Source organism: Amphichorda felina (assembly GCF_050947745.1).
Source record: "Amphichorda felina strain 45539 chromosome Unknown scaffold_3, whole genome shotgun sequence".
In the NCBI taxonomy this organism is placed as follows: domain Eukaryota; kingdom Fungi; phylum Ascomycota; class Sordariomycetes; order Hypocreales; family Bionectriaceae; genus Amphichorda; species Amphichorda felina.
In genome coordinates, this window is record NW_028145047.1 from 855,002 (window position 1) to 879,405 (window position 24,404).

At 55.4% G+C, this 24,404-nt stretch overlaps 5 protein-coding genes across 5 annotated transcripts; 4 read left to right on the forward strand and 1 right to left on the reverse strand.

Moving 5' to 3' along the window:
• Nucleotides 1-4,648: 4,648 nt before the first annotated feature.
• On the forward strand, nucleotides 4,649-7,379 carry ACO1O0_002949 (uncharacterized protein; the record flags this gene model as incomplete). The annotated part of the gene is made up of 5 exons (XM_083192410.1): nucleotides 4,649-4,868; nucleotides 4,936-6,137; nucleotides 6,211-6,301; nucleotides 6,371-7,057; nucleotides 7,144-7,379. The coding sequence occupies 5 exons, from the start codon at nucleotides 4,649-4,651 to the stop codon at nucleotides 7,377-7,379; spliced, it is 2,436 nt and encodes an 811-aa protein (XP_083051467.1).
• A 2,541-nt stretch (nucleotides 7,380-9,920) lies between these two features.
• Nucleotides 9,921-11,156, forward strand: ACO1O0_002950 (glycoside hydrolase; the record flags this gene model as incomplete). Its single annotated transcript, XM_083192411.1, has 2 exons — nucleotides 9,921-9,924; nucleotides 9,970-11,156. 2 exons carry the CDS (start codon nucleotides 9,921-9,923, stop codon nucleotides 11,154-11,156), a joined length of 1,191 nt encoding a protein of 396 aa, XP_083051468.1.
• Nucleotides 11,157-11,780: 624 nt separating this feature from the next.
• ACO1O0_002951 (tubulin folding cofactor D C terminal-domain-containing protein) lies at nucleotides 11,781-15,590 on the forward strand (the record flags this gene model as incomplete). Its single annotated transcript, XM_083192412.1, has 3 exons — nucleotides 11,781-11,951; nucleotides 12,023-14,844; nucleotides 14,897-15,590. 3 exons carry the CDS (start codon nucleotides 11,781-11,783, stop codon nucleotides 15,588-15,590), a joined length of 3,687 nt encoding a protein of 1,228 aa, XP_083051469.1.
• A 703-nt stretch (nucleotides 15,591-16,293) lies between these two features.
• On the reverse strand, nucleotides 16,294-17,235 carry ACO1O0_002952 (arginase family protein; the record flags this gene model as incomplete). Its single annotated transcript, XM_083192413.1, has 1 exon — nucleotides 16,294-17,235. One exon carries the CDS (start codon nucleotides 17,233-17,235, stop codon nucleotides 16,294-16,296), a length of 942 nt encoding a protein of 313 aa, XP_083051470.1.
• Nucleotides 17,236-22,720: 5,485 nt separating this feature from the next.
• ACO1O0_002953 (uncharacterized protein) lies at nucleotides 22,721-24,338 on the forward strand (the record flags this gene model as incomplete). Its single annotated transcript, XM_083192414.1, has 2 exons — nucleotides 22,721-23,055; nucleotides 23,168-24,338. 2 exons carry the CDS (start codon nucleotides 22,721-22,723, stop codon nucleotides 24,336-24,338), a joined length of 1,506 nt encoding a protein of 501 aa, XP_083051471.1.
• Between the last annotated feature and the right edge of the window lie 66 nt (nucleotides 24,339-24,404).

Here is a 24,404-nt window from a genome sequence, read left to right on the forward strand (position 1 = left end):
GGTTTGTCGCTCATGCAGATAACGCACTCGACGCTACTCGGTGTCAGTTCCATGTCGCTTAGATTTGTCGGTGCTGTGATCTCACAGTTGCGCTGGCTTCTCCAGGGCTTTGGACTTCTTTCTGGGTCTCTCTGGAGAGTACCTGTAACTAGTACTTCCGGACATGAGGCTTGACAAAACGCTGGAACGTCGATGGGAGGATGACGGACGGCTCCCGCTTCTAGAGGGCATCCTCTTCATGGGGGGTTCCTGAACTATGACGGGGTCCCTCCGTCGGGAGTTTCTCAAAATTAGGTCAGTCACGCAACGTTTTCCCTTGGTTCTCAAGACACACACACCTTCTTGAGGACTGGGCCGATCGAGGATTCACCGCCTCACTAGATACCGTAGGTCGCACCAGTCTTGGCTCTGGAATAGGCTCGATCTTCTTCACAGAATAACGTCGAGGCGCCACAGACTCTGGTGCGCTCGGCATGTGGTCATCGATAGGTTCCCGGCTAGACGTGGAAGGAGTTCTGACGTTCCCCCCGTGCACATCACTGTCTTCGGATGATTCGATGTATCGCTCATGGCGTTCTCTTCTGCCCCTCTGCGGCAAGGCTTCATAGTCGGATTCGGTGTCGGATTCTGACGCCACGGGCCTGCGTTTTGGCGGTGCGACATCCCAAGATTCGTCGTCGTCGTTGCCGTCATCGTCGTCGTCGGCGGATGAAGAGGGGTTCTCGGGCCTGCGATGTCGATGGTGGCGCCGGCCCTCGTGCAAGTGCCTCGGCTCCGCCCCAGACCGCCGCCGACGTTGATACCCAGACTGGTCAACCTCATCCCTGTAGACGGGAGCGGCCATGGGCCTCCTATAAGGAGGCATTGTTGGATATGACGGGAAAGCTGGTGAGGATTGTAGCGGCGGCGGCATCGTGGAACGGCGAGATTCTGCAGAGGGCCAGTGCTGGTCGCCCTGGGACGTCCTGGTAGCGTCCCTTTGTACCAGAGGTCTAGGATCGTGAGAGGACGAATGGGATGGCCGGCGCCTGCGCCGATCTGACGATTCCCTCCTCCCCATGGTCCTAATCAAAACGGCAGTCGTGTCGAGCAGGATATGGGTATCGGATAGCCAGAGAGTCGTCTAGCCTCGCGCAGGCTGTGTGGCCCTGCAGAGGCGTTGGGCCTCGACACGTCCAAACCCGATCGCCAGTGGAAGGCTAGCCCAGTCAGGTGCGTCCACGCTGCAGAGTTGGGAGGTGTTGGTGGGAGCTAGCAGGTCTAGCAGTGGTGGTCCGGGCGTTGGTTGGAGAGTGATGCGGGGCGCAAAGATGCAGCATCATGCAGACTTGGGCGACAACGGCGGCTCGACTCGTAGTTCGGGCGGGCAGTTGGGCCGCTAGAAATACTTGGGGATATTGGCCCTCCCTCGTGCTGTCGTCAGTGACGGGGGCGGAATTCGGCGCCAGAGATGAGAGTGAAGGACGATGGTAGTGGAGGGGAGCCGTGAATATGGGAACGCAGTAATACTCCGCAATGGCAGGCGCTTCCTCACACGGACAAGGTTTTAGGGAGCACCTGCCGTGATCCAGCCACAACTGGGTGGCAGGCGGCAAGCTCGAGTGACGAGTCGGTGCGGCTCGACTCTTGGGGAAGGTTGGCTGAACTTGGCTGGGAGGAACCACTTGCCAAGTTGCCTCCCACGCACTCTCAGCGGCCGAAGTAAAGGATGACAGGGCGACAGGGGCCAGGAAGATGAAATGAGACACCAATTCATCTCCAATGTGCACCGCTGTCTCGTACCTTTTAGCCTCTGTGCAGCGTGCACCACGTTTCCGCCATGGAAGGGTGGCAGGCCAACGTCACGTGTGCCCCTGGCTTTGGGAGGCAACCACGATGCGCAAGCACAGGCGCCGAGTGTTGTCAACCGCCTGTATCAGTAGAAGGATAGGGTAATTGGATGGCCCGTACTTCGTATCATTACCGCATTTTTCTTGAGGGTGCGCCAGCGATCCAGCAGGCCGAGGCTCTGCTGGATCAATTCGTAGGTGAGACACGGACAGGTGACGCTCCATCAGTCAGGTGGTGGGTGATTGTGGTTACATTTGGAGGTCACCTATGGAGTACGGATATTACTTTCGTAGTTTGTGCGAACGAGTATGAATACTACTGGTATACATGGCATCTTGGGGATTATACGGAGACAGTTCAGCTGGCACGGAGTAGTAATGATGGCATTAATACTCGTAGTATCCGTACTCCGTGCCAGTAGTACCCGTACTATTGATACGAGTGTCATCAATAGTCACAGCGAGCTGTGCCACTACTCCCCTCCCGTCTCCATCTGGGCCGCCGGGATCCTGGGCAACAGGGACGGACCCGGTAGGACGGGGTGGGTCGCCACCGCGCCATCCATCGCCGCGCCCCGCGTAGAATCGCCCCGTCCCAGCCCCGTATCTTGGAAAACACGACGCCCTGGGTACGTACCGGCTCTTCAGTGGAAAGTTCGTCAGTAACATCTCGCAGACTCGCCCAAACTCGCAAAGATACCAACTACTATTAGCAGCACAACTGCATCCGGTTGATTACGATATTGTTCCCACCCAAGTGCGCTATTAAACTCCCAGTGTCCTAATCATAGTCCGGAGGCTCGGCGGGCACAGATGGAGTATGAGATGACGTGAGCTCGCTGTCGTCCCTATTATTATGGTCTGTAGTATATTATTAGACTTGAGGGAAAGGCCAGCTTGCATCAGTAGCAGTATTATGTCGACGCCATGATCGCGAGTGGGTCGATATCTTCCGTACTACGCACGAATACGTACTCGCATTATCCGTAATAGTCGCCAATTTCCAGACTACTACTAGTAGACAGCCTACGCGCGAACACGTGGGCTGAATCGCAGGTTTCATTCCCTTACCACTCATGCGCTCACCCGTGGGCCCGTGGCGCGATGAGTGGCAGCGGGAGACCTACTAGACAACTTTGACAGACAGTCACAGAAGATGGTGAGTGTGGTCTGCGGGAGGTCTACGGATAGAAAATAGAGGACGAGGTTCCATGGACAGATACCTGTAAGCTGTAGGAGGATACTCCAAGGAAATTCCCCCAAATCAAGATCAAGTATTAATCAGAATGAGCGAGAAAATGCAGCAGAAGCATTTGGATAATTTCCAATGGAAGATTATTGTTTTTGGGTAGGTAGTGCCTTCACCCAACCTATTATTTAGTCAATTATCAGGTCGAGTGCCACACCTCTCAACTCCCACTCGCAGCTATACTGCGGCAGTGTGGCCTATTTTATCGACCTAGAATGAACAGCGCACCGGGGTAGCCTTCAGGGAACCTGGTGGCGGGGTGACTTGGTCTGACCTGCAGTGCAGGTTTCGGCTTGAGCACACCGGTAATGCTCGTACGGTGACCGCTGGTTTCGATGATCAACGGATCGTGGACATGGTGGGGAGATTCACGTCATCGGCTATATATCAGTGGGCACCTCCAGTCCTGTAACACCTACAGTATATTCCCTGCATAACAAAGCGGCAACGTACTGAGCACGTTTGAGGCACAGGGGTCCATACCACTCTACACTAGGTAGCCAGTCGCTGGCCGCCACCAGAAAACTCACCGCCCGCTGTTGTCAGCTTCCCCCTTCACTATGGGCTCAAGACGATGCTCCTTGCAATCGTGTTTTGGATCCCACAGACCACAATTAGGTATCCGTAGATATGCCAGGAACGAAATTCCCCGACTAGGCCACAACTGAGACATCAGTTCCGTGGCATCCCTGCGCGGAACTCGTGGTGGCCATGACGAAGTACAATACGAGTACTACCACTACGAGTACTAGTACTCCGTACGAAGGGCGATGGATAACACGACGAGAGGCACTCCCACTGCCTAGATGTGCGCCCGCCGCCCGAAATCTGCCCTTGCCCCGTACTGGGCGCCGAAATTTTCGGAGACCTGTTCGAGTTGAATATGGGAGAAGGCAAGAGGTGAGCTCACTCCAGCTCGCCAGGCAACCAGACGGTTTGGCCACTTCAACGTCACCTGCATCCAATGGCCAGGGAGGTGGAGGTGGTGGTGGAGGGCTTCGCAACTCTAGCGGCCAGTCAATCCCGGCGCAGTGCGTCGTCCAACGGCGAACCAAAGCCCATTTGCCAATCCCTGCGCAGGGCTGCATGGAGCATTGGAGTCACTGTGCTTCACGCCACGAGTACGGACCTACTGCGAGCAATACCACGAGACCCTGGATGGCAATGGCGTTCTCGGCCAGGCAAAGAGCAGCTAACCATGTACCCTAGCATAGTCCCGCGGGGCAAATGGTACCTTCTGTCGCCCCGCCGATTATCTTGAGCGGCTCCAAGAGGCTTGGTCGTCGATCCCAGGCTGGCAGGTTCCGACCAGACGCTTTCCGCCTTGTGGTCAGCTCCAAGTCCTATCTCCCACTTGGACTGCAGCCTCCACCGTTTCTCCCCTCCTTCTCCACCGTCCTCCAGATGCCGTCTAATCTTGGACGACTGTGTATCAGCGCCGCGTGAAACATACAGCGACAGCGGACGACTCACACGTTGGCAACAATCCGACCTGGCCACCAATACCCCCACGGAGCGCTCCCGCTAGCCACTACTAAGTCGCTCACCAGCCGCCGGGTGACTGGTCACCATGGAGGAGGTCGACGACCTTGTCGTGACTCCTTTTAAGGAGATTGTAGACAAGGCCAAGACCGCGGTGGAAAATGCAGGCGACAGCAATCCGAGCATGCGCAAGGCGGCCCGGGCGCTGCTCAAGGAAGGCGAGCGAGGCTTGAAGCGCATTGAGCCGCTCTGCAAGAAACATTTCGAGGACTACGGCTCTAACTTCATCGCCTCTCTGAAGGAAAATGGTCTGGCTCCCCACTGAGAGAACACCGGCGCGGGATTCGTCGCTTGCTAACATGCTTACGACCATAGACGAGATCGCCCAGTACCGCTCGGGCCTCACCGACCTGCTGTGGGAGTTTGACGACTATATCGAGCCTGACGATTTCGACGCCGAAAAGTTCACCGAACTTCAAGCTCTGTCGAGAAAGGCCGCGCCCCGGATCTGCGACATCCTTTTGCGGATGAAGCTGGAAGCCCCAGTGAGCGATGCTGCCTCCTCTCGAGGATCTATTGCCCAGATGCCAACCCCAACGTCTCCCCCACTACACTTGCTTCCCACGCCCCCCAACGCTCATCGCGCACCGGGTGGCGGCTCCTTGGCCGATATTCACGATGCCACCGCCCAGTTGAGCAGCATGGTGCGCTCCACCTCGGGATCAACACGTAGCGGCGGACATGACCACGTGCGGGAACCACCAAGGCCACCATCGATAAACCCCTGGGACTGGCAGGTGAACAAGGAACCATCCAGGAATCCCCAGGCTTCTGGGGAAAGTGATTTTGAGGCCAGAGGCGCGAGAACTGAGTCCCCAGTCTTGCCCCCTGCCTATCCCAACGTTGATACTCAACCCCGAAACACTACCTTCCAGCGTCCCGCTTCCACCGCGTTCAGTGTGTCAGACCATGGGGATCATGACGAGGAGCAACGCCTGAGTATGAACAACCAATCCACAATATCTGACCGCGGAAGCCACAATTACCAGTCCCACCCTGGGCCCCGCCAAAGACAATCAAAATTACCATCTTTCTCCTCCTCTATCCCCGAGAACGAAGTTTCGGGGGAGCACGGCCCCATCCCCTTCTTCAAGACGACAACATCGCCTTACTCTCCCTCCCAGCCGCCATGGCCACGACAGGCCTCCAGTCCCTTGACCGCGCATTCTGATGTGCCAAGCGAAGAACAACGTCTAGATCCGGCCAGCCTTCCACTCCACTATCCCCAAAGGCAAAATGGGTCGTTTAGTGATGCTGGCTTGATTTCCACTGATCCCGAGTCGCCCCGTCCGATCCAGCCAGCTCTAGATGCTGACTCGGCCCGGGTACTAGCCCAAATGGATGCCGGGCCTATTCCGGTCGAGACTGAGAATGCGCCGGTGCCAAAGTCTGCTCGTCCTGTGGCTCGTCCTGTGCCGGGACAAGGAGAGGGATGTAAGATTGAGTCAGACAGCTCCTTCCACCTCTCCAAGGGATTTTGTGAAGGTGCAAGGGATGTTATTCGAGGTGGAGTCGGGGTTAGGCGAGTCAAAAAACCGGTAAGGTCACGTTTTCTACCCGTTAGAATATCAGCACTGACATGCCGAATAGGGATTCGCGACCCAGACAACAGTTGCCAGGTGCATCGAGTGTGCGTACGAACTCGACTTTGCTGATATTGAGGCCGATGTAAGCCGTCGAGGTAAGTCGATCACCCGAGAGATGTAGCCTCGCGCGTCCTAGTCGTTGCTGACGCATAACCCTCGATTAGAGAAGGCCAACAGTTCGAAAACAAGTGGAATCAGTTTCCGATTGCGCTTCCTCCAGAAGAGCCATATTGCGGCCAGGCGTGTTGATGACGTCCAGTACGGCTGCCTCTTCTGTGTCCAGCAAGATTCCACCCTCCACAAGAGTGATGCGACCGTCTTCTTTACCCAGAAAGCCCTGTTTGATCACCTAGCTCGACACCCACGGCCTCTTCCCGAGGTCCGCGGACTTACTGTCATAGAGGGCGAAACAATCCCGGAAAAGTATCACAATGATTATGATATCCACTTCAAGAGGCCGCCGGTGCCGCATCCCGCCATTGAGAATATGAGCGGGGCTGTCTCGCTACCATCTGGTATCTCAAGGGAGGTCGCTAGGCGGTTGTACGGCCAGAGGCTTCTACCTGATCGGACACCGGCTCTCGAGGTCGCGGAGGGTGCGAGGATCACAGGAATAAGATGGCCCGCGCAGTACCAGGGCGAGTGGATCTTGGGGTGGCACAATGGAATCCAAGCGACCATCCCGTCTGAGGTTGTCAAACTCGAGCTACCCCCCAGGCACGAAATCAAATATGACAGGTCAAGTCTGATGTGTGCAAAGGCAAAGTGGAAGTTCTACATGAAGGAAAAGGACAAGGGAAAGAATGAGTGGTTGAGGTTCGACAAGAATGAGATAATCAGCAATATTTCTTGTGAGTAAGCACCATACGAGGAAGAATCTTGTCCCAAAACGGGAAGAGGACTTCATGGCAAAGTCCGAAGCTAATAGCTTTTGCAGGGTTTTATTCTGACCACTGGTGCTGGTCCGGTACCAACTCGAAGGGGAAATCGGGTATTTTCCCGCAGGCGTTTGTCGATACGAATACGCTAGCAGAGCCCTCCGTGACGTCCACACGAGCAGGGTCAGTTTTCGAGGAGAAAGTCCGATCATCGTCATCGATGATGTCCAAGTTCTCAATCCGCAAGCCTTCCGGACGCCCACCGAGCATGGCTGGGTCGACCACCAGCCACTAGATAATGGATGTACAGGTTCGGATGATGACGATGCCAGCAAGGCTCCGGAGTCAGTGAGATAAGAGGAAACAGGCGTTCGGATTGACATATCAGCAATATACCCCTAGCCTGAATCATTTGGTCACAGCAATTTCATGTTCATATGTCAGAGTCACCAAAGTACGAGGCTGATCTCATCGTGGGTTTCGGACTTCCAGAACCTGTCTTAGATTGTAAAGCACATTGAACCTGTAGCTCCTTACCCCTTACCAGCCACATGATCAACGTTGCCGTTGAGCAACAAGACTAACAAATGACATCAAAATGAGCTCAATGGTTATTTCCACCCAGTTTATAGCTGCACCATCGGACTCCGAAGACCAGCATAGGGGCTAACTGTCGGATTCCGAAGGCCGGGCACCGCATTCCATCCACCGGAGCCGAACCGGGGGGAATGTGGAGCACCGAAGACGGCGCCGTGGCGGCGGCGGGGAGAATGTGGGGGAAAGGACGGAGCAAAGGGCCAATGCAACCACGCCCCAACAAATCCATGACGTCAAAAAATGACTGAGGAAATTTGGAGAGGTATATGGAGTTCTAGAGAGAAAGGAAGTCTTTCAGCATCATACCGGTTGTTTTAGGGGACGATTTGCCGGTTCTCCTAACAGCATAACAGGACAGTGGAGGTCTTTATACCGAGATCCATCGGGCACAGTGATGGGGTGGTGTAACTAGTCCTTACGTAGAGAGTACCAATTCGTAGCTGACCGCAATTCATGTATCTGATAGGGGCTCGGTCAATTGGCGGCACCGCGTCAGAAGGGAGCTTTGACGTCCGTATGTATACATAACCTCCCTATCACTTTACCTGCTACGGCCTGTAACGGTTTGCAACGGCGGACGGTTCTCTGGGGGAGATAGGCTGCAGACCTCAAGGCTCACAGGCTCAAACTTGTGCGGGAAAATACTTTTATTTCACCGGAGCGAGACTTGTTCACTCAGGAGTTGGTGCAGGACAGGGAACAATCCACGTGCGCGCAATGAAGCAGCCACTATGCAGTCATCAGTGCGCATTGACTGCCGAGCCGCTGGAGAGTATCAAGATCGACGATCGTCAGGGTCCCCGGCAGTTAGCAGCATGGTGGGGCCGTCGTAGCTGCCAATGCCGGTGAGAGTTGGGCGGTATGATGAGATGGAGGAATGAAAGATGCGATTGATAACAAAGAGGCTAGAATAGAAGTACACCACAGAATCAGGTGATTAGGGAAGCTGTAGTGAAATTCGGGTGGATGATCAGGATGTTTCGAGGGCAAGTACGCGCTGGTCGCACCTGGGCATCTCATGTCGCAACTTGCAACTAGGAAGGCGCAGTCAGGCACCTACGACGATTATGGAAGCGACCCCTCGCCCCTCGCCGTCCCCATCCCTCTGCCTCACCAGATTAGTCGTATTGCCCGGCTTCATTTCCCTATTCGTGTCTCTTGTGAAACGACGTGATGCCGCGCGAGACCGCCCAACCTTCGAAGCCCGCTCAGCCCCACGTGGTCCAGTTATCATTCATCCATGGGCTGCCAGCACGCCGACTCAGCAACGAGCAATGCGTCCGTCAACACCAAGACCGATGATTCACTAGCATATAGCCATCTCGCTTTTCGGACGTACACCGGCTGGTTTATCTGAGTCGGCATGACCCATGACTCTAACAAGCAAAACAGCCGGAGGCCCCTTACAGCTCGCGGACACAATGCCCCACGAGCGGCGACCTGTCCAACATCTACAGCCAACACGAAAAAATGCATTATCGCCAACAATTCGCAGCTTCTAATCAGAAGTACACTATGTTCCTGTGGCATGGGCTCTCAGGACGCAGCAGGGCTTTGTGGCACGCCAACACTGCCAAGATAGGCTTGATAGGTACCCTGCATAACCGCAGGGACCAAAATGGCCGGCGCCTCTTAACGGGCAGCATGACAGACCAATCTTGTCCTGAAACGCCAACTGTCCCCTATCAATAGGCGCTTTCCCAAGCCCCCAACCAAGACACTATGCAACGGCCCCGTACCTCACCCTAGCTCGCAGGTCTCCCCGGGCGGACGTTTCTGGAATCGGGCGCCAAAAAAGACTGCCGTCTCCACCGGTTGGCTGTTGATCAATGATCGCCCCGAAGCAAACGATGATCCCGACTTGCCGCCCTCAGGCTGGGACGCGCTCAAGCACTAAAGCCGCCCATTGTACAATTTCGTAACTCACATGCCGTTGTCAGGCGTTTCGTTGGACCATGGCTTGGTGCCCTGCCAGTTTTTGGCGCATAATGAGGGAAGAGAAGGCCAACAAGATGGGCCCCAAGCCCGTACCGGTGACCCAAGCCATATACCTACCTACTCATAGCTCGGCTGCTGTTGCGGACTCCCTGTGCTCTGACATTTTTTATCTCTTTAATCAATCTCTCTATCGGTTTATCACACAGTCTAATTCATTAATTACCTCTGTCTAGCGCAGGCACTCGCCCCCCTTCTCTATTGCTCTTGTCCTACAGAATTTGAAAGAACCTCAACACTAGCAATGCGTCCTCGTCGGGGGTTGGTAGCTCCCATCACGGCTGCGTTTATAGCCGCACCGGTCGAGGCAGAGGCTGCTAAAGCCCACGACTGGGTCTCCAATTCCATGAGTGCCATAGAGGCCCTGAACGCAGAATGGTATAACCTTGATACCGGCCTCTGGGATGCCGCCTGGTGGAACAGTGCCAACGTCTTGACTACTCTTGCCGATTTTACCACACTACGACTTCACGAGGCCAATGAACTCAACATCGGGGGCTACATCTACAACACGTTCGTCCAGGCCCAAAAGACCCACGTCGAAACCACCAAGGCCCTCGCCGCCACCGGCATGGTTGAATCGATGGACTGTCTAAACGATGACCCCGAGTGTACGGACCTAGCCTCCAATTTCCTCAAGAGACGGGGATTCGACGACTTTATCAACCACTTTTACGACGATGAAGGGTGGTGGGCGCTGGGGCTGATCCGTTCTTACGATGTCATTGGCGATCCCCAACTTCTCGACGCGGCCGTACGAATTTTCGAGGACATGCAAACGGGGCTCGGCGGGCCTTGCAATGGCGGCATCTACTGGAATAAGGACCGCTCATATGTAAATGCTATTGCGAACGAGCTCTATCTCTCCGTGGCCGCATCCCTCGCCAACCGAATCCCCGATGAGAAATACCTCGACATTGCCAAAAACCAGTGGACATGGTTCAAGAACAGTGGGATGATCAACAAGAACAACCTGATCAACGATGGTCTCGACAAGAACTGCAAAAACAACGGTATGCAGACTTGGTCGTACAACCAAGGCGTCATTCTGGGGGGTCTGAAGGAGCTCTTCATTGCCACCGGTGATACGCGGCTCCTACAGGAAGCCCACATAATTGCCAAAGCAGCCATCAAGGCCTTATCTAACGAGAATGGTGTCTTGGTGGAGACGGATAAGTGCGAGCTGCGGGCTGGAAACTGCGGGAGGGATGGTCAGCAGTTCAAGGGGATCTTTGTGCGAAACTTGCGATACCTACACGATATTGCCCCGGACCCCGAGTTCAAGGACACGATTCTTCGAAATGCCAATGCCATCTGGGCCAACAACCGGAACGACAGGAATATGCTAGGCATCGCGTGGAACGGGCCCTATATCAAAGCCACCGGGGCCTCTCACAGCTCTGCACTAGACGTTATAGTTGCCGCAGTGTCGGTCTCACCACCAATACCAGAAGGACTCGGGTCTTTCGTAGAACGTTGAGAGGTTTTATGACTCTGGATAGAAGAGATGGGCATGGAGTTTGGCTTAAAGAGAAATGGCATGGTGCTACTAGAACTGATGGGATTTTGTTATAGAATTAAGGGCATTAAACGGGCGGTCTCTGGATAATTTAACTAATTGTATTTCATTTCTAGTCCAGGTGTGGATAGGAAGTCCATGGGTCTACATGTTTCTACGATGGCGACTATTAAACTGCCTTGGGTCGAAATGGGGTCAACCAGAGGTATTTGCGGGCTCTTATTAATTTCAATTTTATTTTGAGGCATCTTAAATTTGCACATCTGTATTTATTCCAAGGCAAAGCGGGAGTTCACTTCGCATTATAACTCATCAGCCTCTGGTGTACAGTGCATAGTGTGGAATAGATCTGTTGGCACTGTCCTATCATCCGCAAATCTCACCATCGTTTCCCACCGCCCTATTACCCTCACAGACACTCCCGTCTACTATCACTTGGCGCCATTCCACCGCATCTACCGCCCTGTGGTCATAAAAGGGTCTTATGAGGCATGCTCCCTGTGTGTGAATTTAGCGCCGGTACCTAACTGGGCCTGGGATTTTGAACCCTGTCCCCCCTCGAGGTTCATCCTCGCACCCGCTGCCATGGACGCCCCCGAGGCCGACATCGACATCAAGCTGCAGAAGATCTCGGCTGATCTAATCAGCGAGTTTGATCGCTTCCTCCCAAAGTTTCTGCGCAAGCCCGATGGAAACGGGGGCTCACGAGTCCGCTCGCGCGTTCGTGCCCGCGAGCTGAATTGGGTTACGGCTACCGTGAGTTCCTTTCACCTCCTATTTTCCCCACGCAGCATGCCCTCTTTGCTCTTTACTAACCTAAAATAAAGTGTCTGGAGCCGTTTCAGGAGCTTCCCCAACTTCTGGACCCTCACCTCCCCAAATGGATCCCCTTCCTCTCCGAAGCCTACCTGCAGCACACCCAGGCGAGGCGCCGAGAGAGGCAACGCCACCCGGACAGGGCCAAGCACCTTGTGTCTGTCGAGTACGCCATTTGCAAGATTCTGTACATCTTCTGCAAGATCCGTGGCGAGAAGGTCATTGTGCACTTCCTCAACGTCGAGACGAGGTACCTCGAGCTCCTCCTGACGGCCATTGAAGAGGCTGAGCAGCCTGCATCGGAGGGCGGGGACTCCCTGGCGGCGTGGTCGTGGGAGCAGCGCTATATTGTGCTCATATGGCTATCGCATCTCCTTCTGGCGCCGTTTGACCTCTCGACCATCTCGTCTGTGGATCTAGAGGATATCCAGGTCCCACCTGTACCAGGACTAGACCTGCCCAAGAATCTTCCAGGCATCACGCTGAGGCTGGTCCCCCTCGCTGTCAAATATCTAGCGTCACCTGGAAAAGAAAGGGATGGCGCAAAGGCACTTCTTGTGCGCATGGCTATGCGGCGAGATATGCAGCAGCTCGGCGTTCTCCAGAGTCTTGTGCAGTGGTCGCTCAGTGCCCTCCAGCCACGTTCAGACGCCCAGGCCGAGACTACGTACTACTATCTTGGGGTCCTCTCTTTCCTTGCGGGCGTCCTGAGGTCGTCGTCCGACACGTCCGACATGAACGACTTTCTACGGCCCATCTTCAACACGGTTCACGGCATCTCGGTCGACGAGCATGAGACTTCCAAGTCTATCATCTCCTTTGCCCTGGCTAGGAAGATGATCCTCAAGGTCATCCGCTCCGTCATTGTATCGCTTCTTCGTCAGGGGAAGGACGATATGGCCAGCACGGAGATGACGGAGACGGCTATCGGGTACCTCTTGGAGAGCCTATCTGACAACGACACGCCGGTCCGCTTCGCCGCAAGCAAGTCGCTCAGCATCATCACTCTGAAGCTTGACCCTGGCATGGCATCACAAGTCGTCGAAGCTGTTCTCGAGTCGCTAAACCGGAATGTGCTCTGGAAGAAGACGGAGGGTGCAAAGCCCGTCAGGGATCTCGCAGCCGTAGACAACCTCGAATGGCACGGTCTGATGCTCACACTGTCCCACCTGCTCTACCGGCGGTCCCCGCCGGCGGACCAGCTATCTGATATCATCCATGCCTTGCTTCTAGGCTTATCCTTTGAGCAGCGTGGAACTTCGGGGACAAGCGTGGGATCCAACGTGAGAGACGCGGCATGCTTTGGCATATGGGCCCTCGCCAGGCGCTACACCACCAAAGAGCTCCTCGCAGTGCCCACACATTCCGTGTTTGCCGCCAAAGCCCATCCCGCTTCCAGCTCCATCCTACAGGTACTGGGTACGGAACTCGTCACGACAGCCTCACTTGACCCGGCTGGAAACATCAGGCGAGGAGCATCTGCCGCGCTGCAGGAGCTTGTCGGGCGGCACCCCGACACTGTTGAGAAGGGGATAGGCGTTGTCCAGGCCGTCGACTATCACGACGTCGCTCGGAGGTCCCGGGCTATGGAGGAAGTAGCCTTGAACTCCACCAGACTCTCCGCGCAGTATGGTGTGGCCCTGGTAGATGGGATTCTCGGGTGGCGGGGAATCGGAGACGTCGACGCGGCCTCTCGGAGAGGCGCTGGCAATGGGATCGGTGTTCTCACACGGGAACTGGCCGCTTTGGGCCCTAAAAGCCCGCTTGCACGGTTCGAGGAAACTATCGATATTGTCAATGATCGAGTAGAGAGCCTCGAGAAACGTCAAGTTGAGGAGCGCCATGGACTTCTACTCTGCCTTGCCGCGGTCCTGGATCAGTTCCCTATACTCTCTCAGCGTGCGAAGGATGACAAAGGCCAGATCGACGTGCAGCTTCTTCGCAAGGTCCTATCGTCAGTATCCTCCATCCTCGAGGATTGCAAGTCGACTACGTACCGGCGCCCGGAGCTTATCGCTGAATCGGCCAGCCGGCTTGCCATCTCCGCGGTGCCCCTACTACAGGCCATCATGCTACATGACGGGTCCCCTAACGATCTTCAAACCATGGAGCAGCTCCTTTCTCCAGCAGCGTCAAATGGATATCATTCTCTAGTGTCAGCTCTGAACTCAGGCCAAGCCAGGCCACCCGAGGTGGAGAAGTTTCTGTCCTTGTTGGAGGAAGTCATCCCCTCGTGGCTCGCTCGAAATGAGCAGGAGACCCTTGACCCGGCTTCCGCGGCTGCATTGATGCTCTTGATATTTTCCACGCCAACGACGCGAGCATCAACAATGGCGGAGTGGGCTGATCTAGTGCGGCACAAGCCGGCGACCCGCAAGATGCAGGGCGAGGGGTACCTATATTCGCTGGTAATGGCGCAGCCGTTGGTTAAGACGCTAGGCAGCTCGTCCAGCGGGAACGATATGGTCTGCGAGGCTATACTTGGCCGGTGGAGCGAAGACACCGAAGTCGAGACGAGGGTGACCATACTCCAGGCTCTTACCCGGAGTCGAATCCTCCACCATAGGCCCCTCGACTTCCTGGGTGTTATCTCTGACGGATTGAACGACTATACAACAACAGCTCGAGGCGACGTTGGCTCACATGTGAGAGTGCAGGCTCTGAGGGCCTTCAGGGAGCTGTGGGGCGGAATCGGCAACGCACAGGACCAGATTGCGCGGGTGGATGAATCCATGAAAGTTCTCTTCTACAGCATCCTGAGGCTGTCCGCTGAAAAGCTAGATCGAATCCGTCCAGAGGCCCAGGCTGCTTTGGCCCTGACACTTACCGGAGAGTGAGTGACGGCTTACCATTCATTGTTCGAGTCCCCAGCTAACGTGGTGCAGGTTTTCTACTACTTTCCGAGGGATGACATTCTCGTCACAGTCGTACTTTTCAAGCCTCTTGGAGCTCCTATATCAAGATAGCCTTCACCCGGCCGTGACCGCGATGGCTGCATCCGACGCGACCTCGTGGATGGCAGAGCTGATGGCTGGCTTCGTCACATCGGCAGACACGGGCAACGAGGACCTGGTCATAGCAAGCCGAGCCGCCCTGACGGACTTTTGCGGCGCATCCCCGGCGCGGCTGGGGCTGGTCTGCAACGGGCTGCTGCAGAACCTGAAGGCGCGCCAGAGCCAGGACAGAGTCGTGGTGCCGACGCTCGAGATCATCGCCTTCCTCTTCCACACGGGGCTCTTCCCACGCTGCGAGGACGTCAACCTGCGCAGCCTGTGCCTGCAGACGCAGAAGGCAGGGTACAAGACGGGCAACGTGCGCAAGATCGAGGCGTGCGTCAAGGTGTACGGCGGCGTGGCAGCGATCGGGGACGAGGCCGTGCCGGGAGTCCAGGAGGCGCGCAAGAGGCTCGGGGCGCTGATGTTCCACCCGTGGCCCAGGGTGCGCGTCATGGTCGTGGACGAGCTCTGGGGGCTGGTGGGTGACCAGGGGGGCTATGGCGATCGACTGACGGGCCTGGACTGGGGCAAGGCTCAGAAGGGCGAGATCCGTGCCGTCGTGCAGGAGCTTCGGCTGGAATAGGCACAAGAGAGAGGCTTGAGCGGTTCTCGCAATAAGACGTACTTTTTACCAGATACGTCATCCCAGGGTGGTGCTGTCGAGATGATGGACATGGTCACAACTCATGTACCTTGCCAACGTGGGGGGCACCGACCTGATATTATCATATTACTACCTCCGGGACCTCCAAAAACCTCCAAGAGACCAGCTTCCCATTTGGGCAAGTGACTTCGGGATCGGCCGTTGGACGCGGGATGCAACAGTTGCTACTCGCAGTATGACTGTAACAGACTGCAGTGTCTCTGTCGAATGTCTCACTCTACGATCGTCTCTCCATACCCCAGTCTAGGCAACATGCCCACAACGTGGGTTCGTAGCATCGATTATCCAGCCCGCCGAGCGCTATCGCACCGTCGATCACACAAACATTGGCTGCCTCGCCTTCCATCAACGGCTACAGCTTTCAGCCTTTGTTGTACGATCACATCTGTACGCTATTCTGTTGTTTTCAACTTATCTCCGAGACCCCCCGGGTCGTCGCAGCAAGGGAAGCCCTGAACAGTCCTGAATAGTGGGAGGAACGAACGGTCACTTTTCTGCAATAGCGCCCGTCGAGAGATACTAGTAGTAATTACATGGAATAAATCTCGCGAATTCGATCCAGGATCTTTCGAGTTGATCTAATGACAATGATAGTGATAGCGGAGTTCATCTACTAATGTTACTATGCAACCTCCTTTGAAGCAGACTCCAACAGCCCCTTTGACTTCAAAGAGTCGAGGAATATCGAGACGGACTCGATGATAGCATCCGCAATGCCATCTGCTCCCTCAAGCCCAGGGTCAAAGGAGGCAATGGTCAAGGCCACGGGCACCGTCTTTGATACAGTCGTCCGCATACAGCCGGACAGGTCCTCCCCTAGCAGCCCTCCGGGGGCAGCAAACTTGTTGGCACGTCCAATGGACGTGTCAAGGCAATCGGCGTCCAGGTGGACCAGCGTCGGCTGCTTCCCCGTGTCCTTCTGGTCCAGGAACTCGGCGAGACCCGCCTCGAAGTCGACCTTTGTCGCCTCGTCGCCCCACACGACTGACAGCTCGGCCTCCTCGACGTGCTGCCTCTCAATGTCGTTGACGTCCCGCATGCCCACATGGACAAGCCTCTCCAGGTCCATGGCCGAGAACCCGGGGATCGAGCGCACCAGGGCCTTGAAGCAGAGCCCAGCCATCATGGCAATGGGCATGGAGTCAAAGTACCCGCTAGACATGGTGTCAGGCGTGTTGAAGTCGTCGTGCGCGTCGAACCACACGCATCCCAGCTCGCCACCGGCTGCGTGAGAACTAATTGCCTGCGACAGCCCGGCCACGACACCAACGCTTGCGCTGCAGTTTCCAGCTATCACGACAGGGAACGAAGCCGCCTCGTGCGCCTCACGGACGATCTTGGCGGTCCTCCGGAAGAGCTCAAAGCTCCGCGTAATCTCGCCTTCAAGCCCCTCCTCGACGCTGGGGACGGTAGTTTCCCGGATGGCAATGCCCTTTGAGCGGATGGAGTCGATAATGCCACGCTGCTTGAGGTAAGTCGGCCCTCGGCCCACTGCCATATTGGCGATGCCGACATGATAGGGGGAGAGGATGAGGGTGACGGAGCGAAACGATGGCCAAGACATGGCTCTATGCGGTGAGACAGATGTTATTACGGCGAATTCCTCAAAACATGTATTCCCAGCTTATGGTCAGCTGTCCAGTCCTTTATAGTATGCCAATAATGTCGCCATTAAGATGAAGGGCGCGAATGACGATGAGCTGAAAGGCGTTGACTCGAAAATGGTATTCACCGCGGGGTAAATGGGTTCGCTTCTTTTGACGTGTTCGCATGAATCGTATCCGCCGCCCCCTCCATATTAGACATTTGAGAATGGTGATTCCTTCAAAGGCCTCTGGGCTTTGTCTTGCCAACCTTCATAGCAACACGGCGCGGGAAAGAGGCATCATATTCGCCAACGATTTGAGTCCAACATGGTGAGAGCAAACGAATATGCTCGCTCCTGCGTTCAATACCCCCTTTTAGATAGCGAGCACTTGAGGTGCACCGTCTTCACTCAGCAGTGATTTGCTAGCAGGTGGTTCGCCTGGTAGTGTCCTCCCAGGCTCTTCACGCCTGTCGGCCTCGGTGACAGGGCATTCAGTACACCATCAGCTCTAAGACCACAGATCTTAGACGGAACTGGTCGCAGTGTCTAACTATGACTAGGTGCTCATGGGTGAGGCAAGAAAGGCTGTAATCACGACAACTGTTGGGAAATCAGCAATTCGTCTTGGATAGTTGTTCAACGCTCAAGGATATACGAGGCATCCTAGCCGCGTAGTCATCAGCGACCAAACTTCGGCGCATGTTGTACCAGCGGCAGCTTGACGCCCGCTTGTGAGCGCCTTGCTTCTTGATGGCCTAGCAGAGCGGATTTCTTATGACCTTGAGCTCAACAGGGATCCTAGCGAGACATCCAGGCCCTGCTAGATATGATTTTCGAAGGATGGCAGAGGCTCGTGTCAGTGATGTATCCGTACTAGAGGACTTTTGTCCCTGAAGACCTCCCTGGTCTAGGTAGCCAGCCGCCAACGTGGGATGCCCAGGGGCTTGGTTAGAACCACGTTTTGTCATGTCTGTGCTCCGTAAGTAGCCACTACCCCAGTTGCAACTTGCCAGGGACCTGGCCCGAAACGCAGAAATTTCAAACGGCGGGCGACGAGATAATGTTAACCATGGCTCCCGAGAACGAAAGGAGAGGATGTCGATGCGAGGGCACACGTGCCTCCAACAAAAACCACTGATAGCCCAGCTTTTGGAGAACCTGGTTGCCTGGTACTCTTCCCGACGATGTTCCAGTGGGCGTACGGCAATTCGGCGGTGAACTGGACGGCAACCATCTCAACCCGCTCGTTTATTAGGGGATCCTAAAATCACGTCTGGACCAACGCGTCACAAGATCTGTGTCGTGGTTACATTTCAATGGGTTCCGGGATCCCGCAGGAGTTATGACGCTTTCGCCGACAACTATGCTCACCAACAACAGGCCTGTGTCATCAGCGAAGCTTTCGGCTGTGCAAAAGGTCCCCTTTGAAAAGGATCACCGTACCCAACGCACATAAGTGCTTCGGGTGCCTAGAGGCGGGAATGATCGCCAATCCCGCCTTCAAGTACATCCCCTAAATTACGGGACGTTTCCGGCGCAGGATTGCCGTTCAATTGCTCGATAAGGTGTGGGGAGGCTTTGCACTTCTATATTCTTGGCGTGCCATGTGGTCCTGGACGTCTCTTCCGCTAGCTCTTCCTGGAGCCATGAACGATGAGTTGGGAAGAGAAATGCCTCAAGCTGGATCGTTGGAGGAGTCGGGACTTGACTGCCTCATCACCTGCCATGCTGCTGTATGTACGAGTACAAATCCAGCAGTATATATCTGGTGGCTGCGGACATGGAGCTCCACTGGTGGTCCACGTTTCAAACGGGGTGGTGGATGGCCTATTGTCGAATCGGGAAGGACGTTTGTGATGATGCCGGACCCTGCTTGTTGAGGATCCGACAGTCAACCTGGAGAAATAGCCCGGCGGATAGTTGTAATACTGAGAGTTCAGGGCGGTATCAATAAGGAAGAGCTAAAATTCTCTTCGTCGCCAAATTTGCTGGCCTGCTCGAGCCTAACGATTCCTACCGAAAGAGAGAAGCCTAAATGCCCGCAACATGCCTACTTCGTAGCTTGCAGGGCAAGACCAGCAAGGATAAGATGGCTTCCTGCAAGGTCGATGTAAGCCGATGATCCTTGACTTTCTCCATCGCCAAGTCCAAAGTCTCTTCTGAACCCTCCAATTCGCGAAAATCTTTGCAGCGGAGACTTCACCTTGACTTCTCATGGTGATTTGAAGTCAGTCCTAATCCAAACATGGCGCATGATACGGAGTACTACATGTTCTTCTAAGACCGACCACAGAGCAAATAGCTGCCTAAAGAACGAAACGACCAAGGTCGATAGTGATCATCCACGTATGGTTCCGACCCTGCCCACTGCATCGCCTTGTCCCTAGGCCTAAGGCAGGCTGGCAACTGTCCGTCATTAGTACATAGCTATACTTGTTGTCATGGTTATCCCAGCCCAGTCGCATAGCACAGGCGGCTCTGCGCCACCAGGGCGTACTGTCCGCGGCAGGCTCGGCCGTTAGGGGATGTGTACTATTAGCTGTCCAACACTCCAACTGCGTTTACCAATTCTCGGATAAAACTTCGTGGCGACGTCGAACGTGGGGGCGGCTTGAAAAGGTACCCTGGCGACAAAAGAAGGTGAGCTGGTGATGATGGAGAGCGGAACGAATAAAGATAATCGCAGTACTCCGTATCGTGGTGGCTATTCAGAATTCGAGGGGACGAGAGCCACCCTGCCATCTTCCAAATCAGTCCCGGCAGTAACGGCAGCGGTTGGACGGGGGTCTGATAATCTGCATGTTCAGAGGTGTTGAATTCATGCCGATGAATAATATCCTACGATGCAACGGCCTCGAAATACCCCGAGACGAAAGTTCTCAGCATGAGGAGGGTGAGCTGGTGCCGAGTCCCGCGAAACGTCATCAGCGCCAGGCACTTTGGGAACAAACGGGCGCTGTCAGGAGCTTGGATCCAGGGTTCCGGTGATAAAGGGGCATTTTAATGAACGGTAACGAGATAACCATAACCTAATTATCTCTCACGGGTCAGCTCCAAGTTCGACACTCACATGATGATTCCACTATGCACAAAGTGATTCAGAACTCGTATATCCGCTGTCGGCATGTTAACAGCCAGAGTAGTACCCGTAAGGGGCCACAGTTCTGCGTGCTTGGCGAGAGGAGCCCGTGGTGCAATATCCGCGCTGGATGGGCCACGTCTAGATCCTGGAATGGGCGGCGAATGAAACAAGACGAGCGAGATAGCTTGCTGCATCAAGCCCAGACCACGAGGCCAGTGAGGAGAGGCCCCCAAAGCGCTGCCTGGCGTGACTGTCGCCTGGTGGCTGGCCACTGCCAAGTTTCCTTGAACTCCGCACCGTCGCCTGTGCGCCCATATCGGCGATCGGCGGGTTGAGCAATCAAGATTGCTGACCGAGTGCTAGCTGCTCGTGACCGGGGCTCAAATGCCAACACAATAAAAGCCCTTGTTGATGAAGAGGAAGGCGCTTCTAGTAGAGCGCCGTCAAGTTGGGGGGACGATCTGGACCGAGTTGGCAAGTTTAGAGCCCTTCTCACCAACGGGCGCTTCAGTGGGGTACAATCGTGCAAAGACTGCAGAGTCTCGCAGGAGCGCAGCAGGGGGCCCACCCACTGGGCTGAAGGCAACTGCAGCTGCCAATGGAGGGGACGGAACCGCCTGCGCTGAACGAGCAACTGCAGCTTGAGCAAGAGCGATGAAGAGAGGAACTTGGAACTCGGAGCTTGGGGGTTCAGCGTTGCTCACCATCATCAGTATTATTGCACATTACTACTACATAGTAGTACTTGCCTTATTACTCCGTACTACTAATTTAACAGGAACCACCCCAGTTCCTCCAACCGTCGACTCGAACAGTGAAGAGGTACTTACCGATACACTTGCCGCAAGCATGTGCATGTCGCGGTGCTGTGCCTCTCCGCTCAACTGTTGGCGATGGCCGACCACGAGAGCCCTTATCGGAGGAAACGCCGCCTCTGCCCACTTCCCAGCAGTGAGGTGGCGCTAATAACTAGCACCCGAGAGCTTTGACCCTCCGCCTCCTCATCATCTCATGCTCCCTGATCCTACTGCGAGCCATTGACACATCCCTAGCTATGGTACGGAGTACGAATAAATTGGGCGCCAATCACGTCCAGCCACCCGAGGCTCTCGACTCCATTGGCGTGGTGGGTTCGAGGCCCAAGGTCATGGTTCCTTCAGAGCAACGCATCATAACATAAAGTACGGATACTCCTATATGGTATGTACTATGTAGTCCTGAAGGACGAAGCATCGACGATGTGATTACTGCGCAGGTATGTACATATGGAGTATTATATTGCAATAGTTCAAGGTCAAACCTGAGACGGGCCTCAGCTGGCTGGCATGAGTCGATAAAGACGTGGAGGGGTCGTTGGGATGCCAGCGCCCTGCTCACCTCAGCTCCAACTTACGGGGTTGCCCAGCACATCGTCGACAGGCAATCGCCCCTGGGGTATTACTGTCGCCAAGCAATCGTCACCGACGGGAACCGACGTCTAGCCCAGCTTTGCTACTAGTACTCGCAGCCACAGCCTACAGACAGGTACGTGCTCGTAGTTGTACATGCTGGGTCCCAGGCCGAGGCCTCCCCAGCCCCGAGGAAACACTGCCAAGAACAGCCATCCGCGACCCCCAAGGAAACCCCCCGTCGCAAAACGCAGGGCTTTATCGTGCATGCACTGCAACGTCAAATCAAATGCTCTGCAGGAGCGCCAGGGCCAGAAGAGCGCCCAAGCAGAGGCTGCTGCCATTCGTCCAACGGTATCCGAATCCATCCTGATGTCGTGTGCCCGCGCCGCCCACGAGCGCACGACTCGACTCCACCGATACGGTGGTCACTGGTACGTATTTGTGGTCCAGTCCACCACCACGTTGGACCCGTTCTCCCACCATTACCTGTTGCTGGGTTCCAGATACACATCCTCCTCCCATTTCCCTCCTCTTATTACTCCATACACTATCGATGCATCCGGGGCTACCTGGTCGTCCTTGGCCCTTCTTTACCTTTGCCCTCCCGCCGCCGCATATCCGAATCTATTTACATCATCCCGACCTACCCACCTCCTACAGAGCGGGCCTTCACAGAGCGGTGGTCCTCTCACTCCGCAGTCTGCGCTGCGCTGCGCCGCAAGCCTCCAATCCGTCCAACAAGGCCGCCTCGTCCAAGAACCAGAACCGCCGCCCATGCCTCGCCTGGCCTACACCCCATTGTCATCAATTCCGCCACCCCATGCCATTGTGAGCACGCCGAGTCGAACTTTCTGGTCATTGCGACGTACACGGACGCGAGCCTCGACGACCGCCGACCCCCACGGCAGAGCAACATCGCACCCATAGAAGCCTCCTCGCTCGTCGAATCCTCTGCGGAGGTCGACGGGCGTGGACAGCGACAGCGGCCATGGCTCTCTACTCAGACCCTCCGAGCTACCGCGACTTCAAATACGACAAGCCCAGTCTGCTCGTCTGCTGGTGGGTAACATCATTATGCACCTGCATCATCCTACTACGAGTTACCGGCCGATTTATACGAACCGAACGATTGTTTCCCGAGGATCGCATCGCCGCTCTCACCCTGATACCACTGTTTCTACGCATGGGATGCGTACACTACATCATGATCCATGGCACCAACAATGTCGATTTCAATGGCGTCGTCATGACTGAAGCCGAAGTCAAACACAGGGAGATCGCCAGTGGCTTGGTCCTCCTCAGCCGTATCCTATACGCGGCAACGTATGTGGCGTTCCCTCATCCCCGGTGTGGTTGGAGCCAATCGAGAGAACCTTCTTTCCTGGGTTCTGGGTTAAACTTTGCGATCGTGGGGCTGACCAGTGACATCTGACAGACTTTGGATCTTGAAGAACACCATTCTGGAATTCTTCCGCCGCATCACCGGCGTGACATGGGCACGTTCCTATCAGACGACCCTGGTCGCGATTCGATGGGTGCTCATTATCACCTTCATAGCCGTCGTGATCAGCGACTTGACAGAGTGTCATCCGTTTAGCCACTACTGGCAAGTCACACCTGATCCCGGCGGCCAGTGTCGTCAAGGTTACGTGCAGCTATTGACCATGGCCATCTGCAACATCGTCACCGATCTGTTGCTAGTCTTCTTTCCGATTCCCATCATCTTGCGGAGCCAAATGGGTATCAAGCGCAAGCTCCAGCTAACACTCTTGTTTTCGCTCAGTTTGAGCGTGATTGGGGTCACCATATACCGCGTACCAAACATCCTACAGAACCACGGGCGGCAGCAGTACCGGTCTCTCCTGGCATCCGTCGAACTATTGTTTGCCACGGCTGCGGCCAATGCGCTGGTCCTGGGGTCCTTTGTTCGCGACCGCGGGCTCAAGAAGCGAAAGTTCCGGCGAACCTCGGTAGCTGACTCGTTCGACCGGGGCAGCAACGCTCGTCGACCAACTTTGCACCGACAGTGGGGCAGCGACGAGGACCTCGTCAGAGACGTTGGCATTGCCATTGATCCGGAGCTCCGAAATCGACCAGAGCATGCTGGTCAACCTGCGCCGATTGCAAAGTCACTCGGCGATGACATTACCCGCTGGTCATCTTCACAACCACAGAAGAGCCAGACCGAAAACAGCGACGACTCGCTGCTTCAACCAGACCAGCAATCCAAACGCGGTGATTCACTCATAACACCAAGAAGAGTCTCCTTCTTTGACGTCGGTGGCCTGCTGGAGGAGTCAGCTGGCACCAGCAGCGGCAGCTACGGTCGCGAAAGCCAATCGTCCAACGTAGATCCGATGACGTCTCACGCCCAACCCTCCCCAACGCTGCCGGCTGGCTCTGGAGGTTTCCGCCGGGGCTCGAGTGCTCTACTACAGGATCTTGGAGGTATGCTCTCGTCCCGGGGTTCCAATTCTTCACGCTCGAGGCCCTACGAGGACGCCACTGAGCTTGTCACGATTCGCCAGCCGCAGCATGGGCAGGCATACAACATGCACGGGAGACCAGAGCCCGTGCTTCGGGACCCAGGTGGTCTCTTGAACTGAACCCCCGACGGGTGTGACGTACTATTTACCGAGGAAGCGCGCCAGATGCGCTCCAATCGACAACGC